Source organism: Amblyomma mixtum, chromosome 5, assembly GCF_055824585.1.
Source record: "Amblyomma mixtum isolate Tamu chromosome 5, ASM5582458v1, whole genome shotgun sequence".
Classification (NCBI taxonomy): Eukaryota; Metazoa; Arthropoda; class Arachnida; order Ixodida; family Ixodidae; genus Amblyomma; species Amblyomma mixtum.
Genome location: NC_143016.1, coordinates 168222743 through 168242782, shown reverse-complemented (window position 1 = coordinate 168242782; position 20040 = coordinate 168222743). Strand labels below are relative to the sequence as shown.

Genomic DNA, 20040 nt, shown 5'->3' with positions numbered 1-20040 from the left:
CCTTTTAGGCGACACCACAAAAAGGACCCCACTCGTATGAAGCGCAGAGCTCGGCTCGCGCGGACCACTTGACCAGGACCGACGCGCCTTCTCCCCTGGCGTAGGGTCACGAGGGGGTCAACGCCGAACAACGCGAAGAGGGTCTGCAGCTGTCCGTCAAGCGAGGAGCCGCCTTGATCGGCTGCTCAGGCGCTCGCGAAGTGGTCGGGGCGAGACCTTCGCCGACCTCGCCAGCCCAGACGGCGACAAAGGAAGCCCGACCACGTGCCGCGGCAGCACGCGTTGTCTACTTTCTCTCCCAGTCAGGACGACGTCGGCGGTGGCAGCGTTCGTGACGTCGCGGAGGTGACGTTTGCCGCCGCCGATGTAGTAGTGAAAGTGTGAAGGCCACTCGCCGAAGATGTCTCGGGAGAGAGGGTGCCGTTAGCGCGCCGCGAATAATGCGCGTGCCGCGAGGTGGCAGCGGGGGAGGGAAGGGAGAAAGCGAGGCGCACGGCCAGCAAACAAGACGAAGCATGATTTCGGGAAACGACGTATGATGCGTTGTCGCAGCGTGAAAAGGGGGGAGGGGGGGGGGGACTGAAGGAAGTGACGTAGCTTCCTCCCCATGAGAGCAGGAAGAAAGGAAAGAGAGATGTTGCACGAGGCTCGTATAAAAAGAGCTCGGCTGTCTGGAGCAGGCAGCACTGACAGCGCGAGTGTCCCCGCCTTCAAAAGCTTCGTACGAGTGTCCTCTTGGCGTCGACGTCTGACAGCCCTTGTGCGGACTAAGCGAGCCGAGCACGGAAGAGGGTCCACCACTGCATCGCTGAAAGAGCATCGTCAGGTGAGGCGGGACTGCGGGGCTGAATTTGCAAGTATACACTACGCTGCAACGTTTTCGTTTCAAGTGTTAATTGGTTACCTGGTAGACTTAATTGTCCTTACCACTGCAGCCATGTAAACTTTCTGCTTGGCACCACTTAAGCCTTTTCCGTTACGCCTTCTCAAACCAATGGAGATTCTGGATACTTGATAATACGTATTCGTCACCGTCATTAGGCCAGACTCTTCTATAGGTTTTATACAATGCTACTTGGTATAAGGCCACTGCACAATGAGCCTCCCAATTGAAGCAAGCATGCTTCGCCAATTCACAAGTGCAAGTGCTTAAACTTACCAGCGTCTACGGAAACATTGCCCAACTGGAGGACGTTTTCAAATAATCAGTACTGCTGGTTTCTAATGCTATGCTATTATATATAATATTCTTCATCCCGTTACCGCAGCCTTGCCTTCAGCCGCCTCCGGCTACTTTTGACCTAACTCGGAATCTACTGCGTTGCTCAAACTCTTGAGTAGTTGCATGCAGGCATGATCCAAAACGCTTTCCTATAGATCAGCTATCAAGCCAAGTGGAGCAATGCTTCTTGCGGGTGCCTCCATAATTGCACGGCATCACGAAGATGCTACCATAAGTCAAGTTTAGCTGAACTTCAGTGCTGTGTTAATGTGAACTACTATGTATCCTATTACGTAATGCTCTGACACTATTGCGTGCTTCGCATGCAGTATATTAGGGCATGATTTTAGAGCAACTTCTCTTTAGTTCAGTTGGAACCTCATTTCAGCCTTACTTTTGAAACATTTTCGACGACTAAAGTCAATGCATCCCAGTTCAGCTGTGTCCTCATTGATTGCACTGCCAGCAATGGACACTCCCGTCGCTCTTTTTATGTTCGCTTCCTTTAGAGAATTTTAGTGCGCGTTCTGGTGCATTTCCTTGCTTACGCACTCTTCAAACCTCGTTTATTTCTACAGCCCAATGTCGACTGCATTGCATATTCATTCCCTCTTCTGTCCGCTTCCTGAATGCCTGTTGTGGGTTCCGATCGTTAAACAAAACAGCGACAACAATGGTGCTAACAACGACGAAACAACAACTGTAATAATACCAACAGCCCTCTCCTTACGGCATATTTACTGAACATGGACGGGCCTTATATTCGTACTGTCACTCGGCCGCCTCAGACTTCAATGAACCGCATGAACGGAAGGCCTAGAAGGCAGTTTTACAATGATAGCTAAGCAGAGACAACATCCGGGTCCGCTTCTTTGTCAGTGATAATGTTATCAAGGGTACACTGTCTGTCGCGAGGTCCTTGTATTGACATGACTCAGCAGGGTGTGGCCTCAGCATGTGCACTACCGTGGGACAGAAAAGGAGGGGGGGGGGGGGAGGAAGATGAGTGAAGTGGAGCCATTATTCTGACCGAAATTAACAGGACTGGGCTGGTGCGGGAAGCATCGCGAACGCTTTAAACAGCGCACTTATAGCTTGGAGCGAACAACAGTATACGTATCATAATGCCATACGTACAGTCTAGCATTTATACAGTGCGAGATCGGTGATCTTTGTTGTCAACACTGTTGCGTCGGGAAGCCTGCTTGAGGAATATCGCAGAAGGTCTATGTTTTGAAAGGATTGTCAGACATGATCCCTTAAGATACTGAGTAGGCTAGCAAAGATAAAAAAGCAACCAAACAAAAGGCCTACACGCGCCACAAAATGACTGCCAAAACGCCGCTCCCAGTCAAGAGATATGAGGGTCTCATGGCGCATGAGTCACGAGTGGGCAGCTGACGGATGCATCAACCAGAACGCGTTATCGGGTTAGCCGGAATTAGGATAGGCCGTCAATGGCTTCCGGTGCAAAAGGTCGCTAATAATGCGTTTGCGTTGAACGGTCTCCAAGGCATTTCTGCACCGTATCTGCATGGATTAGTTTTCTGCATAAGTTTATACCCTCTCCCTTAACGCCACGCAGACAGTTAACTCCGCTCTTCCGCGTTAACGAGGGGCACAAATTAAGTAGCAGCAACGGTGGCTGCGCTGCGACCCAACTTCTGGCAACCTGAGTGCAGGGCAAGCGGAATACGCCGCTCGCTGGTTCGAATGCAGCGACGTTCCCGCCAAAGACGACGCGTCAGAAGCGGCGCTCGCAGACAGCGACGGTGATGTTGCTGGTGGGCGCGTTAAGCGGCCGATGCCGCCGTTCACCTACAAGAGGCAGCGCTTGATTGAGGGCGTTTTCGGGTCAGCACTCTCGTCGTACGGGGTGACCCCACTAGGACTGCGTCGCTGGGATCGGGCCCTGCAAGCGACGTGTTTCGCGCGCGCGCGCATATTCATATAGATCCCGGGTTCCCTCCCCCGCGTGACAAACAAGATAGCCGCGTTGGCCGGTCGTCGGTGCTGCCCCTCCTCCCTCATGCATCACTGTGAGAATAGGAGCGGCATGATTGAGCCCGCTGGTTTCGGTCTTATTTTAGGCATTGACCGAAAACGCGGTTACCTTCGTGGGCGTGTTCGTTGGGGACCACTTTAAGAAGACTTTTCTTCTCGGTGTGGCATTACTTGATCGAAAATGACGCTGCCGCATGAACTCGCCAAATAAAAAGCGGGCGAAGCGTGCCTTTGGCGCCACGCTTTTCACAAACCCCCGCCCTTTTGCTTTTTCGTCGCGTACCTCAATCGTCATCCGAAGAATTATATTGACGACAAACGGAGAAAACGAGGTTTTTCGACAACAGCAACAAAAAAGGGAGGAAAGCTGATTTCCTTCTATAGCTCTAGCGTCCGTCACCAGATAGTTTTTTTTTAGTGTACAGAAACTTCAAGTATGCGCGCAGACTTAGCTTGCACATTGACTGCAACGAGGCATTCACATTCATTGGCAGTTCCTTACCATAGAACTCGCTTTGTGCCAGGTGTAATTTTCATGTGCCCTACTCTGATTAATTGGGAACCAAATAATTTTAATTACTCAGTTCCTGCACAAACATACCTTCGATTTCTATGGCCGGTCTCGATACTGTACCTGGCCAAAATCAGACCACAGATATAGTCCGAAGGACGAAACGCGTGTCGTGGTGTCACGCACTGAACTTTTTGGGGTATTTTGGGAATTCTATAAATCCATCGTGAGATCTAGGGGACTTGCATGGTCCAGGGCACATGCGGCGGTATTTGGAGGGTGCACAACGCAGGATGAAAGATTTTGCGCCTGTTTTATAGCCGTCATTTTGGAATGTGGAATACCGCATTCAATGGTAATTGACTCAATATGCCGGACATCAAATTATTGGAGATGTCGTGGATCATGTTGAGCCGCCTCAATATACCGGGTTACCCCCTGCATGACTGCTGCTGGAAAGCGCTTCACTTGTCAAAGTCATCTTTCGTGCATAACCACGATATACACTTCAACCAGTTCGTATGAAAGATAATGCTTTTTGCTCGCTGAGTTTCACCTGTAGTAGTTTAAATGATGGTTGTGGAAGCACGTGATGTGCAAATTGATAGCACAGCGAAGAATGTTGAAGTGTATTGCATTACACTTTTGACGTAGTTACCCTTCAGAATATTAATAACTACCCCCAATACGGTGGTACTTTGACGTGGTGCCCACGTTGCAGTGGCTACAGATTAAATGCAAACAATCGCACTTGACATAATTATAACAGTTTCATGGAGTAAGCGAGGTCAATTTAAATGGTGACGCATTTGTTTAACAAAGCTGAAAGGAGCAAAGCAAAACGCAATTTCGAAAGTGGGAACTGTGTACGAGGTCTCTCGGCACGCTACGCACAGTGTAGTGCAGTTCTTTGAAAAGGTAATGTTACTCTCGCATGCACCGTACAGTGGTCCTTTAGCAGCTGCGGACCTACGATTGCAGCGCCTCATCTAGCGATAGCGTTTCCAATACGTGCGGATCTCGATCTTTGGTTTGTAAATTTTCCACCCCAGTTTATTTTCGGCGTTAAAAAATTTCCTCGCCCAAACTGTTGGCCTGACTGCGCTGAAATCAAGCATCATTCTTTATGACTCATAATAAACCACGTACAGCGCATGCTTCGATAACTGTAATAGACTTACATCACAGACGGGATGTACTTAGCGTAGATGACTTGGTCGTGTTGCAGATGTTGGTAAACTGATTTCTTTTTTTCGCCGCACAAGCTCACCTCTGCTGTCTTCATTATAACTCTTTGCAGAATATGGATCGTTAATCTTGAAGGGCCCAAATGATTGAAATGCGCGATAAAAAACCTGATAAGACCTATATAGCACTTCATCGTGTCTGTTACTTACATTTGAGTAACATGAAATAATAATTGAAGCACTGAGAAAAATAATATTACGGACGCACTAAAAAGCCCTACTAAACTACTCAATTTACTAATACACCACTACGACGCGCACACATACGGAGGCATAAGTGAGGATGAGCGTATTAGCTACTTATACAGCAATAACCCCGAGGTAGTCATGACTTATTTTGCTGGTAGGATCTCCTCTTGAAGTGTATGATCATAAAACGTTCTTTGTACACGTCTGATTGTATTTGTTATTCTTATACTTCCAAAAAAACACTTATTAATATCAGCGCAGTTTCTACAATCCGCGATACAATGGACATTTATGAGAGCCAGTCTGCGGCACGAATGATTCATTGACATATACTGTCAGCGTTGCGAGTAGAAACAGCGAATGTTCTGCGCGTTATATTTCCAAACAAACATGAGAATTATCTTTCTCAAGAAGTAATATACACTTTCTCCAAAGATGTGATTTGCGCCCATTAAGCAAGGGCTAAACGCGTACGGGTCCTCCTTCGCACCTCCTTCTACTTCTCACCGGTCCAACTGCACCATAGAGCTGAAACCTGAAACATACATATTCCTGACTGCCCACGAAGCATGCGGTACGAGCGCCTACAAAGCGCTTCTACAGCTTGTACTCCATCCAATTGTTTGTCCCGGTTAATCATCCGCAGATTCGCAAATAAACATCCGCCTCGACATCCGTATTCCGTTTCAGGAGAGCATTTATCTTTGTCCGACAGCGAAGTTCGGAATCTGAGCGCTCCGCTTTCGACGATTAATCACTCCGCGCGCGCCCACACGCGTCACGACGCTTCGCCGGTCAGCATCTCCCACCTGTGGCCCCCGGGTCAGCGAATGTCAAGGCCTGGACGGACAACCGGGCTCCCTATTTGCATCCGACGGTGGCCGCTCTAGAAGAGCGTCGCGACCGCACGGGAGCCGCGGACGAGATTTACGAGGAGTCTTTCAGCGAAAGTGCGCGGCGCGAGGCAGCAGAGCCCACTCGAGGTCAGATGAACTTTGACGAGTCGCGCAAGCGTCGAGCGGCGAATACGTGTAGCACAGAGACATTCCGGGAAAACCTCGTAAACGAAGGCGCCGATGTACGGGGGCAAGGTAATGGTCCTCGTCCGGACGCTTAGCTCATGCCCATCGCTTCCTTTTGCAAGGTCATCGCAAGGTCGGGCGCCTCTTTAACGATCCCCTTTACGTACATTGCTGGCGGTGAACACACGGACTACGCTCTCGAACACACGCTTTTTTTTTCTTGTCGCTGTTACCACGGCTAACGATTGCGTTAATGTGCCAACTAGTGTTAGGTACTGTCAGATACGTTAGAGTCCCCATGGCTACATTTAACTTGTCTAGTTTCTGCGGGAAACATGGACTTGCAAGATGCAAGCGTACTCAGGGAGCATCAGGACTCGCGTAAGCTGAATTCTATCGACCACACAAGACAATAAGCCGGGCAATGTGTGTAAATCGCGGAAGCAAAATACTACGCAGGACAGACAGCGTCGATGCAGAGCACAAGTCACGGAATTTCGCTGTCATTCCAGCATCATCCGCTACGCAGTTACTTCAACGTGAATAACAAACCCCAGTCCGATTGATAGACAAAGAATGTACGAGTCCAGAGTTTTTACAAGACAATCGTAAAACTCACGTCGTAACCTGTGACATGTAAAAAACCGTACATCACCTAAATATTGACACACACATTACTAGAAATCTTTTCTCAATAATGTTGTAATTTTGCACATAAATTTCCCGTCCAGATGAGTTACGGTTGCGGTGATGCATCCGTACTGCTTTGGAGTAAATTCACAAGAACTTCTCCCCCCCTCCAAATAAAATCCTCATGTACCCAGTACACCAGCAACTCTCCTCTATCTTCAGTGTAATACGTTACATAAAATGCATGGTCTTCTAGCTTTAATTACTAATTCACATATTTATTATTCATTTCCCCTCGTGAAAAGTTGAAAAGTTTGCTCAGTACAACCTCTCCAGATGAGAACAAATTCCTGAAAGGCCAATATTCGCCAATATTTTGCGGCATTTTCTAGCTCACTGCTCACATAATCACTCACTGCCAGCTTTTGACATACTCTGTATCTGAAATGGTTCACTACTTTTAACTGACAGCAAGAATATTCATCAGTCAAATAGCACCTTTCTGTCGGGTAAAGGCCTCTCCCATTGATCTACAATTACCCCGCTCTCTAGTCACCGCCGGACATCCTACCAACGCAAATTTTCTAAATGAATCTCTCTTCCTGCTTAGTAGTACCGGCTTAAATTAACTTTTAACTAGCCCCAACCTTCTTGCACATTGCACGCTCTGATGTCTCATGGCGTGAGATATGCAGCCGTGGGTACGAGGTGCCAACTCAAAATTCCGGCCTTCACATATCCGGGTCGCAGGTCGTGCTAGCTGCACGGACAAGTGAAACACAGCCGTGTCCGTGTTCTCTGCGTTTCCCGTTTCGTACCGCCTCGCGTGAGCGTTCAGCACCGATCCCGAGTCGTGCATACCAACAAGCTGGCTGCCAAGTGTTGCTTAATTGCTATCTCAGATACATCGCGTGATGCCGTGTGACTGCATGCGCGCCGGTGCCCCATGCATCCTCTGCCGCTCCTCTCGACAGAGCACTTTCGACCGCTGCCCTCTCACTGATGACAGCAGTGCCCATGCAAGCTGTACCACTGGAATGCCACAGCACTAAGAAGACCAGTCCTTGTTCTCCGTTAAGTGATATCGCCTTTAATACAAACCACTTTGCTACAGCCCTCGTGTGAATGGAAGCGTATTGTGGCTTGTTGAATCGAAAACTATCCGGTACCGCGTGGCTTCTGAGGTCGATATTCTTCCAAGTAAAACAGAGCCTTGAGCATTCGGTCGAGATCAAGGGCAAATAGTAGTTGCAAAGACAAGCGCTCTCTTTCCCATCCCACTATTTTATAAACAGTTTGAAAGACCCGTTTCAGCATTTCGCGTGAAATGTATTAGCGGCGCAAACAGCCGCTGTGTAAAGTAATAGTCCCAAGTGGCAAAGTTTCTTAATTAACCAAAATACTTCGCTCGGTCTGGTACACTGGTATTCGCCTAGTTGTATCAAAAACGATAATGTGTCATGTTGCCAAGCACGAGGTTGCTGTTTTGGTACCCTACCAAACCGACCACATTTTGGTGGAGGCGACATCCGCGAATGCAGTTTCGGTTTTACGCCAAAAAATGGTCGTATATTTCAAAATTAATCGAGAACTCTCTAGTACTTAAAGCATCGTTCCGTGATTTGGGCAGCAATTTGGATAAGCGTCATTTAGCAAGCATCTGTCGAAGGCGCGATTTTCTTACCCGACAAAGTTTGGCCCTGCGTTTCCGCAGCTGCACATGCAGGCTAGCGGACAGCGTGCAGCAGAGCACGTTGATCTTCCGTCAGGCAGTCGAACGGCTCGATCGCGCTCACCGAGAGACGACGTGGTTTCCCCAGTGTGTTGTAAGGTTGAGGAAACCTCTCTCGACAGCCATCACGTGCTTGCGTTACGTTCGTGCCGTGTAAGCATTCTTTTCCTACACCGCGTCTCTCTTTCTTTTCTGTTTGTCCTGTTGCGCAACTTCTGCCCGGCTTCGGCCATTCGTGGCCATGTACGGCATGCGCTCTTCCTTTCCCGCGCAGCAGACTTCGCTTGAGTTACGCTGCTGGAATATTGCTCTATGCCTCAAGGCGGTGCACTCGGGATACGCCGATGTTGGTCGATATAGTTAAGGATGTTAACTGATCGAAGCTACGTTGAGGACCATGAGGGACGCCGTAGGGGAGGCCTGTGGATTACTTGGACCACCTGCAGTTCTTGAACGTGGATCGGTCGACGGCGACGAGGTTTACATCGATGGCTTTTAAGCAAATCGTTTAAAACTTGCATCTCCGCGACATGATTGCATGGAGGTAATCATTAGGCGCGACGCAAGTCCGCGTTAAAACCAAGTGATTTTGCACATGAAAGAACTACACAGCAAATAGATTCAACAACTCGTAAGTCATTCAAAAATTAGTTTCATAATGATCATAAAGTAAAAATATGAAATTTATAATTGGCTAAGTCATCCTGACACGACGCAAACGATCTTGAAAAGATAAATTTCCTTCGATGGTGATGAATAATGGTTGGTTTTCCAACTATTATTGTGCGAGGAAGTAATTCGTGTGATCTTGCACAAAACGATGAGCTGTGGGTTAGACATTTTACTTTTATATCGTTGTCGCTGCGCAGGGAGATTACATGATTGGCCTAAAGATGTCGCCATCGCACGTGGGATGACAATGCTACTTGTGGTACAACGTTAGGCGAGCAAACTGGTGTCGACAGGATAGTGGTTCTAGCCTGGCCCGAAGTTTTGATAATGTGGCGCTGATGAAACGTATGCAGTTGTGTACTATGAAACAAACAGCACTGTTTCGCAGGGACTAAATGTTGTTTATAGCGTACCTTTGATGTGAATCCCATATTCAGGAAGCGTGTTCAATTTTCTTTCAGGAGAACTACAGTGGCATAAGCAATGTTTCTTCAGGTGTGTAGGTGCATGTTTAAGGTTGCTCCTAAGAACGCGTGTGCGATAAGCTGATACAAAAGCAGGGTTAACTGTGTAATGCCAACATAAGTCAGACTGAAGATGAACTCGAAGGTAGTTGTAAGTTGTCGCAAATACTGCACTGGTATTAAGTTTGTACAAATGCGAGTAGAACGGTAGGCAAAGAGATTAGCTACGTTTTAGGTGCATTAATGGACATTAGCTGAGTTGTGCAGCATTCACCGCATCAAGGTCTGTTTTAAAAAAAATGATGGTCCTTGCCGCAATAACTTTGCTGTATAGAATACACTGATCAAAGAATAATCTAGTAATGGAAATTTAGAAAAAGTCTCTGACTCTGTACGCTGCCCTGGCGGACGGCGAGAGAAAAACGGAAATGAAAAAAGTCAACGATACGATGCTCCTTGAGAGCCTTCCTGTGCGACACAGCCTGCCTAAAGAAAGAGCGGTTTCGGACGCATTGGAGAACCGTGTTTCTTCCCCGTCGCCCACCGTTTCTTTGCCGTTCGCCTCGTGCGCACGTGGCCCAAACGATTGCGACGTTCGTTCGAGGGGCCCAGAGCCCTCCTGTGGGCAACGGCCGAGATAGACACATGAAGACGTCCCCCCAGTCCAGAATCGAGCTCGACGCACCGTGCGCACGGACTGCTTCCCCTCCCTGCCTAAACGTTTCATGTGTGCATCACACCTGGATTGACAGGAAGGAGTCTCACTGTGGGGGGGTGTCACCAACCGGGCACGCGGAGCTTGCTGAATAGGGGTTCTCTTTCTCTCGCTCGTGACCACGGAAGGGCTCGGGGCACGCCCCGGGGCAGAGAAGACGCAATGGGAACGCCGTTTACGGCACGCCCGTCGAAGCTCGACACTGCCACGACAGCTTCCGGCGGTCGCATTGAGTTTCTCGCGACAGCGACGGGCCTGACAGAGGTACTGGACGAAAGAGCACGCGTATAGGGCGCTCAGCAGCAAAGACTATGACCGCAATGGCTAGAAGCCAAATATTCAAAATAGAGGGCAGAAGCAGACGTGGGCAATAACAAAACTCAGCAGATGGAAGGTGTGCTGTACAAGAACTTTCGCTTGCTTGCGATACTTTAATACGGCAAAGTTTCTCTGATCCTTGCAAGTAACTTCACCATCCCCGGTGCTAAAACCACGGCTGTAATGTTAAGCCACCACAATGTAATGAAATTCACAAAATAAGAAAGAGCCATTTATTACTGACTTCTTCTGTCCGTTAAAGCTGCACGCTGCATTCGAGACCTCAGGACTATTATGCATCACGCAGAGTTGAGTCGCGTCAACAACACTCGATTCAGTAGGTTTTGTTGCTATGTTTTTGTTGTTTTTGTTTCACTGTAAATGAGTTCTGCCTCTGCTTCTTCCTTGTAGATCCGACGCCACAAACACAAGAGGAGCCATGAAGTTCGTCGTCGCACTCGGTAAGCAGCCCGATTCCGCCCAAACAGAAACAGGAAAGAGAGAAGCCTGATGACAAACAACAACTCACTTTGCTGAGTGACAGCTCACATTCCCGGTTCTCTGTCTCTTTTGTAAAGTGCAGAACCTCATCAGACAATATGCACAGGAGGGTATCTGTAAACAACACTAATTACAGATACATACACAAAGCGGACCATTAAGTCACTATAGTGCGAGTAGAGGTAAAGGAGATGAACAAGGGTTCATCTTTCTTTGGAAGGCTTAATATTTCATGTTTCTAATTAAATGTGCGACAGAGCTCACAGCTTTGGCTGTTCCTGATCGCTCCAAAGAGATAAACATCTCTACAAAGTTCTATAAAGCTATTAAAATATATCTAAGATGTCAGATTTGCAGTAAAAGTGCCGTGCGTGAGCGTAGCAGTGAAATGTACCCAGTAGTTTTTGCACTTCGCGTGCAAAAAAAAAGTACAGAGCGTTAAGACAAATACTTGAGTTAAAACTTGGCTGTGTTCTAGTCCGGTAGGGCTGTTCGTGAAAACTTTTCGATCACGTGCTGCTTTCCTTACGTTACTACTGTGCGTTGTCGCGCATCTCTTAGAACTATCAAACTGCATGTACTCTTGCTTTGTAATCACTTTAGCTGATTAAACTAAGAAAGCGCGCTAAAGATGAGGTCATTTTAAACGCCAACCATTTATGCATCAGACACCTATGAACTTTCTTAAATTTCGAATGTTCTAGTTGGAAAACGTTGCCACATTAAAATTACTTTTATTTCTTCCAGCTCTCATTGTTGCCGCTGCTGTCACTGCCAAGCCCAGGGTAAGCATGCACACCTAATGAACTCATTAATGAACAAGTATCGCCACGGTGTTCACTGGGAGTTCTGAAAATGGGTTGGATTTCCAATCCTGCAACAAATGCCTCAGTACTGCCGTCGTTGTCACAATAGCTATAAGCTAGTATCCCTAGCTACTGCAACTAACATACGTAAATCCCGCCAGAATTTGCACCGTAGACAATGAGGAGAAATGCGCCTAACTCATGTGCGCAATGCAATGTGCACTGCGAATTACCGGCAACAGTGTTTCCATTCGGCCGGTCCAACAGCACATAAACGCCATAATCTAGCTGCAGTTTTATGGCAAACATCTGTCAAGGAGGCTTGTTATTCAGTTTTGCATTCCGCATTTTCATGTTATGGTTATGCTCGCGATAGTATTTCTTTAGTTCAAGTTTAGTGCCCGGTTTTAAATCAAACTTTCTTCTTTTTCGTTTCTCTTTTTTTTAAGCAAGCGATATTAAGCGCTTACTTATAATATCAAACAGCTGGAGTCAAAGCCAAATAGTAGAATTACGATCATTTATGGTTAATGTCGTTCTCCGTGTAGGTGCCGTCTTGCTACCGGCCTCTTTTCTGAGTCGTGTAAGTTCCACGGCAAGGACTCTACATGGGCCCTTACGCAATGCACTCAACCATCTGATAAAAATTCGGCTTAACACGTAGCGGCATGGAGGGAAAAGAGATGTATCAGCGTCTATAAGAGATGTATCAGAGATGTAGACGTCTTCTTTCATGCCATGTCGTGGATTTTCTTCTGCATATTGTTTAGCCAAGTAGCTTAGAAGCAAAACTTTCTGCGGTGCTCTCTGGCAGAGCTGCTCGTTAGGGGTTCGCAGACACCTGTAAAGCGCCTCCGCGCATAGGAGTTAGGTTCACATTTCCGGCACCGCGCCAGCTTAGCTACGCGCCGTCAACCGTGTGTTCGTGTCTTGCCTGTCACAGAGCAAGCGTGCAGCGTACGAGCTGCCTGACGGGGCCGAGCTGGTGGTGGGCAACATCAAGACGACGTTCGAGTGTCCCGCCAAGAACGGCTACTTCGCCGACGTGGACAACGATTGCCTCATCTTCCACGTCTGCAACGTGGTCACGCACGCCGACGGACACACCGAGGTTCAGCAGTTCAGCTTCTTCTGCGGGAACCAGACCAGTGAGCCATCATTCTTCTCTATACCAATGATGTTCCACGCCATAGCCAAAAAATTCCCTGCAATAGACCCGAAAACCTCCATTTCAAGCAAGGACTCATTCCCTGCAGTAGCTTAAACACTCAATAAGTTTTGAAAACATGAGGCAATTTTAACTGTTACGACCCTCTGACAGGCAGTAAAAAATTCCCTTTTAGCCTAACTTGACTCCTTGGATTGTTGTTTCGATCGGCTGTTGTTTATTACGGACACTATCTTCTGCTTCCTTTACTCAAGGCGAGCACTGCTCAGTCTCCGCTGATTGAGGAGGGAAGTCGTCATGTGCGGAGAATGGAGATTTGCTCACCGTGTGTCGGTTCGCAAAATTAAAGACTGCAGCCACATTCCCCGAAAAATCCCCTAATGGAACATGTCTCATCGAGCGGACGCTATTAGGCGCTGCGGTCTTCGTCGGGGCACCGCTGTTTATTATTTATATTTGGTTTGAAACATGCAGTCTGGCAACTGCCACATGAGTCGGTGCATCGCCTGCCTTTTCCGGATGGGAGATCGAACAGGGTAAATGCACAAAAAGCAACTTAGCCTCACTGCGCTTTCTACGCGATAGCTAGAAGTCATAGAACAATCACAAGAAAAATGTCTTAACAGCCAAAGCAGGCTAGAAGTAGTGCGCGATGGTCTGGGTATTGCTAAGGGTACCAGGCGATCATAGTTCGGGCGCTGTGCGCTCTCCGTTAAACAACGGTGGAGACTCCACTGACTGTCAGCCAGCACTTAGATTTTGTGGATTATGACAACACGTGAGAAGTTAGGCTAGTTGGTTCGTATTCATGGTGAACAAGCGCAAAAAGACGACGGAGACAGAAGGCAACACAATTCAAGCACTCGTTTTTTTTTTGTTTCTTTTGTATCTTTGTAACCACTTGGGCTTTATTAGAAAGGGCTTCTCTTCATTGTTCACACTGGTGCCGTCCTCTGGCAGTGAGTACCGAAAAATTCACTCCAAGCTGTAATGTGGTTGGGAGGCTTGATTTTCAGTGGTATTATTCTGGGCAAAAGAGCTTTGTCGCGTTGTTCTTTCGTTTAGTTTAATTTTTAACCCTCTTCGACCACTGTTTTGCTTCCTAAATTTTTCTCCCCCGGAGACGAGGAACCATCTGTTCAATCAATACGTGTCACTGTAACCTGCAGGCCTCCTAACGTGCCTTAGGACAATCAAGATGTGCCAAACACCTTTGATCGGCAAGCCTCTTCTGACGAAAATTCTCACATCAAATTCTCTTGACAGTGCTATCGCTTTTTTTCTTTTTTTTTTCTGGTGGGGAGGGGGTGGTTGCATGCATCTTTCTGAACTCCCCATTTTACCTCTCCTCGGCTCAGAGCGTTGAGACCTCCTCTGTGAGACAACCACCAGCTTTGACACAATGCGTTCTTGTTTCGCAGTGTTCAACCAGCTGAGCCTGACCTGTGCGTTCCCTGAAGACGCGGTTCCTTGCGCGAACGCGCCGGACTTCTTCTACGTGAACGACAACATCGGCATCCCGGACGCGCCTTTCCTGACCGACGCCGACGTCGAGAAGGCTTCTGCACTCATCGCTGGCGCCAGGAAGAGCAAGGCTTAGGGCGGCTGCCTGTTCACGAAAAATCATCAGCTCGCACGCACGCAGTCCAACCCCCTCTACGGCCCGTTTCAATGGAAGAACGGTGACGCTGCGGTGACCATGATGCAACACGCTCGCTAGGCCTAGTTGCACGACCTCTCTTCGCAACTGCGGGTTCATGCATGGCGGCCATGAGTACGCCGATGACAGTCAAATCTGCAATATATTATTCTACTTGTGCGGGTTTTTGTAGCTGGTAGCGGTTGCACTCTGAGCAAGCTTCGTCTTCCGATGTAATTTGTATCGCAAAAGGGCATTCTTGCTGATATTTCTTCACTGCTGTGGCACAGTTGTGTCAGTTAAATTGTGATAAGTGCAAAGAGGAGAGGTCTTAGCAAATAGGAACTTTCCCAGTTATCCGAGCTCCGGATGACTCGCAGGCGGCGACAGTTTGAAGAACAGTGAGCAAGATAAAAGCGATTGTTTGGAATGGAGTGTTTTCTTGAAAACGTTGTGGGGTTCATTTATAGCTGGTATTGTAACTTCTTCCGCCGGATTCTGTACGCACAATCTCTGACCTTGTCGATCCTTTCATGGCATCAGAATTGCTCTGAATGCCTGCATTTACCCTGCATTACTACACGTCTTCAAACTCAGCTAATCAAGGCGCAAAAGTGGAGTGCCTTGAACCCAGGAGTCAAAAAACAAAAAAACTATAATATATATATTTGCATATCCGGTGCAATATAAACAGGTCACATTCTTTCGTTGCCACCAGGAGGGACAAAAAAAAACACCAGAAGTTCAGCTCTGGCGCACGCCGGCTTCCCTGCTGAAGCCAACTGACTTTTGTAGCAGTGAGGCAAATTGCTTGCTTGTATGCGTGAACGCGAGGCTAGTGTTTCGCACCCTTGTGCACCATTTTACAGCTGTCTTTGGTTGTTGCTATTGTTTTGCTTTACTTATTTGTTGAAAGTGTTCATTAACAATAGCAAACAAACGTTCGCTAACTATAAAGCTGCCAAATGCTTGTGAATTCATCAATTATATCAGTCATGCCATTATGTGTATCAATATTAGAAGTCACTGTTTCCATCTTGAGCACATATGTCATCTGTTACAGCTTGTCTCAAAAAAAGTCAGATCATTCAAAACTCTGTAGCGCTTGTTGTTTTACCGCGTGCTCCATTTGGAGGAAATGACTGTTTTAGATCTCGGTTTCTGCGATGTGAAAACGTGACTCCTTCTTTTAAGTGTGAATCGAATGTTCAATAAAATGAGCTGTGCAAAACAATCCTTTGACGTTCTCCTTTTGCTATCGGCGTCAGCGATCGCCAATAGTGGACGACCGCCGATGAAAATTCGTCTGGTAATACACTGCATTCCTAATGGACACAACGCACTGGTAACCAACCACATTTTGGTCTGCTGAGACCTGCAACAAGTGAGACGTTTCGCTATCAAACCTTTCCACAATAACAAACAGTATATACGCCACAGCAGCTATTACAGCTCTATTATTCCGAGCAAGCTTTCACTAAACTGTTTCGATGCATGGCTCAGGGGAAGCGACCGTTGGCGGCTTCTTCGATGAAACCACGCTATAAAAACAAACTTCGCTCACAAAATAGCTATATCGATAGAAAGTTACGTATCGGTAAAGCCTTCTGCTATTTGCTAGCCTCAAGAACTGCTTCTAGGCGATCAGAGAAATTTTCTGCAAATTCATAACCTGAGCGATGCGATGAAAGACAGTGCTTCAGCGGCGGCCATCGCATCGCGCAAAGCTATCGCGCGATGTGGTGTCGCGAACTACCGACGCATGCAGTTAGAGCCTAATTTCTCGCAGCAACGAGCAATTACTCACCTTTCCAACAAAAACAATACGGTAACGTAAAGAGGCAGGGAAAAAGCAGAGGGGGCTAGGGAATAAGCGTTAGCCATTGATAATGGTGATACTGATGATTATGATGAATTTTTATGGCGCAAGGGCGTCAGCGGCCGGAGAGAGAAAGGAATTTTAATGAGAGGAAAAGGAGGACAGGTTGGCCGGTGGCGGACAAACAGTGCCATAGCACAAGGTGCGGTTGCCTACTCAAGATGGGGTGAAAGACCAATTTCCCGAGAATTTCGCCCTGATGAATCCTGCACCAGGCCAGGGCAAAAATCGTACTGATTGTGTCACCGGTAGGAACTCGGCAGCACTTGGGATCGAACTGCGCAAGTCCCGCATGCGAGGCGGATGGTCAAGCACAGGTACCTGTGGTTCCTAACAGTAATGAAATGGGTTCCAAGAGAACGTTAACGAATCAGGCTGCGATAGGACAGGTGGAAAGATGAGAGATGAAGTTGGCAGAATTACGGCGAGTGCAGCTTGCCGGTGGACCAAATTAATTGAAGGTCAATGTGGGTTGGAGGGTCTTTTTATTGCAGTCGACGCAGCAGGGCTGAAGATGATTCAGATTCAGATTCAGACTTTATTTCAGCATCAGACGAAACACAGAGCCTGATGCAGAGACAGAAGCTAAAGGCTAATGGTGCCTGACGAGGCCTCTGACCCTACACAGCTCACAGCGGTACAGATACAATACGCGTCTTAGAAACAAAAGAATAAATCGCGCCTCTCAGCTGTAGTCACAAAAGATAACAAAACGCAACATTTGACACCTGTACATAAACGTAGTGCAAATACAGGTGCACACACAAACAACGAGTCACACATAATCGGACATTACACAAATAACTTGAATAAAATAGCACAAATAACTGCTGTACAAAATAATACATAAATACATAATGCACTTTAAATTGTCAGTGAAAACTTCATAATACTGTTTGAAACGACACAAAAGCAAGATAAAAGCAACTGATAAAGTCATTTTGAGTTATACAGAGTTTTGTGTTTCTTATATGAGACGACAGGAAAACATGAAAAACACTGTTCAATTATGACTATATTTAATTTGAGAACATAACAATAGCTCCCTAAGTTGGCATCTAAATGCTTTTAATTTGCATTCAATGTTTAGCTTGCCTTCAAATTTGTTTAAGATGGTAGGTATTTGATACTCCATTGTCTGTCTTCCATAATTTGTTCGGATTTTTGGTGTACGGTGTTTTCGGTGCCTCAAAAGGTATTCAGCGTTTTCGGAGGCAATAATTCCGTACAGTTTCTCCTGGTGTATTACTTGCAGTGCTTTGAAATAATACAACTGGTCTGCCTTTAGGATGTTGTGTTTTTTAAATAGAGGAGCGGTTCTTAAGTCCTGTGGAATGCCACGGTAAGATTCGAAGCAGCGCAGGATTTTCTTCTGTAAAGTAATCAGCTTAGTATAGTTGTATTGGGTAGTAGTGCCCCAAACCATTAAGCCGTAGGTTAGTTTGGAATAAAAAAGTGAGTAATAAATATTCTTTTTCAGCCAGAGAGGTATCAGCGCAGATATTCTGTGAAGACATCCAACTGTGCGGGCAAGTTCTACACTTAGGTTTCTTACGTGTACAGACCAGCTCAAGTCTTCCTGAAACCAAACCCCGAGAAATTTTTGTGCCTGAACTTGTCTTATCAAAGTGTTCTCAAATTTCACGTTCAGGTTTTGGTAAAGAGGTTTGTTGGCGGGACGAAATATGACATGTTGTTTTTGAGGCATTTAATCTTAACTTATTCCTTCTTAACCAGTTTGAAAGTTGTACAAGGTAGTCATTTACAGAAAATTCTAATGTCATTAGGCTATGTGAAGAGAAGAAGACATTGGTATCATCTGCATACATTATAGCTTGAGCAGAACTATCTATTTCGACAATGTCATTAATATAGATTATAAATAGTAATGGGCCCAATATTGATCCCTGTGGTACTCCTTGTTTTACCTTCGCAAGTGTTGATACTGCATCATTAATTTTCACCAGCTGATAACGATCATACAAATAGCTATTAAGAAGATCTATTGCAATACCTCGAACACCGTAACTTGATAATTTGTTGAGTAATAAGTCGAACTGTATGGAATCAAAAGCTTTCTGAATGTCTAAAAACAAACCTAGTGTATATTTTCTACATTCCATGTTTTCAATTGTCCTGTCTTTGATGTATACGAGAGCGTGTTCAGTCGATCGATGCTTGCGAAAGCCATACTAACATTGAGTTCTTACCTGATGCTTTTCAAAAAATGAAACTAGTCTCTCATGAATGACGCTTTCAAATATTTTAGATATTGCAGGAAGGACTGAAATAGGTCGGTAGTTTCATAAAGTATTTGTATCACCTTCTTTGAATATTGCAGTGACTTTGGCGATTTTTAATTGTTTAGGAAATACGCCTGTTGTCAGAGTGAGGTTAATTATGTAGCTGAGAACTTCACATATGAAAGGCGATATTAATTTTATTTCATTTGGACGAAGTTCATCCACCCCTGGAGATATATTATTTTTAAGCTTGCCGATTATACTTGAAACTTCACTTGGATCAGTAGGCCTCAAGAAAAGATAGTGACTCAGTATTGTGTCCACTGGCATGCGGTCGTCGCAGGCAGCTGCATTCGTGATACTGTAGTCGCCAGCATCCACAAAATGTGTGTTCATTGCATCAGCTAGCCGTTCACCACTGAGTGCTTCACCATCGACTATCAGCTGCGTAATGCTATCCATTGTTTTTTTTCTTGAAGTGAGCGAGTTTACAACCTCCCATATTCGTCGCTGATTATTATATATGCTCTCAAAACGATTCTGGTAGTAGCACTGTTTTGCTTTTCTTAAATCGGCCGTTAAAGCATTTCGGTACTTCTTGAACTCTGCAAATGTATTTGGAACTCGCGTACGAATAAAATCATGATATAGCTTGTTTTAAGCATGAAATGCTTTTAGCCCCCGTTGTCGGCAGTGTGGTGACGTCACGCCGAGACCGAGAGCCATCATCCGGGCACTGAAATCCAGTCATCCGGGCACTGAAATCCAGTCATCCGGGCACTGAATTCCAGTCATCCGGGCACTGAATTCCAGTCATCCGGGCTCTGAAACGAGAACATCCGGGCACCGTACGAGACTTAACGAGATTTAACGAGACTCTCTAAGCCCTCCTACGCGACCGGCATGCAAGCGCCGGTTGGTCTCCAAACGAGGCAAAAAATAACTGCTGCCAGTGCCTTCTCAATGTTTATCAAGATATCAGTGGAGCTGTGGGTTTGATAATGCACGGAATTATAATTTCAGATTTCTAATAACGCGTGCAAAAAGCACATAAATGCCACGTTACACTTCGTTGTCA

At 46.4% G+C, this 20040-nt stretch overlaps 1 protein-coding gene across 2 annotated transcripts; it reads left to right on the top strand.

Moving 5' to 3' along the window:
- The first annotated feature begins 664 nt into the window (after window positions 1–664).
- LOC149344621 (uncharacterized) lies at window positions 665–16074 on the top strand. Of its 2 annotated transcripts, none has more exons than XM_089546312.1 (5): window positions 665–853; window positions 11138–11187; window positions 11975–12012; window positions 12977–13181; window positions 14623–16074. In XM_089546312.1, the coding sequence occupies exons 2-5, from the start codon at window positions 11166–11168 to the stop codon at window positions 14799–14801; spliced, it is 444 nt and encodes a 147-aa protein (XP_089402438.1). In that variant the 5' UTR covers window positions 665–853; window positions 11138–11165; the 3' UTR covers window positions 14802–16074. The 2 variants fall into 2 exon arrangements, with proteins under 2 accessions (XP_089402438.1, XP_089402436.1); XM_089546310.1 differs by having other exon boundaries at window positions 666–826.
- The last annotated feature ends 3966 nt before the right edge of the window (window positions 16075–20040 follow it).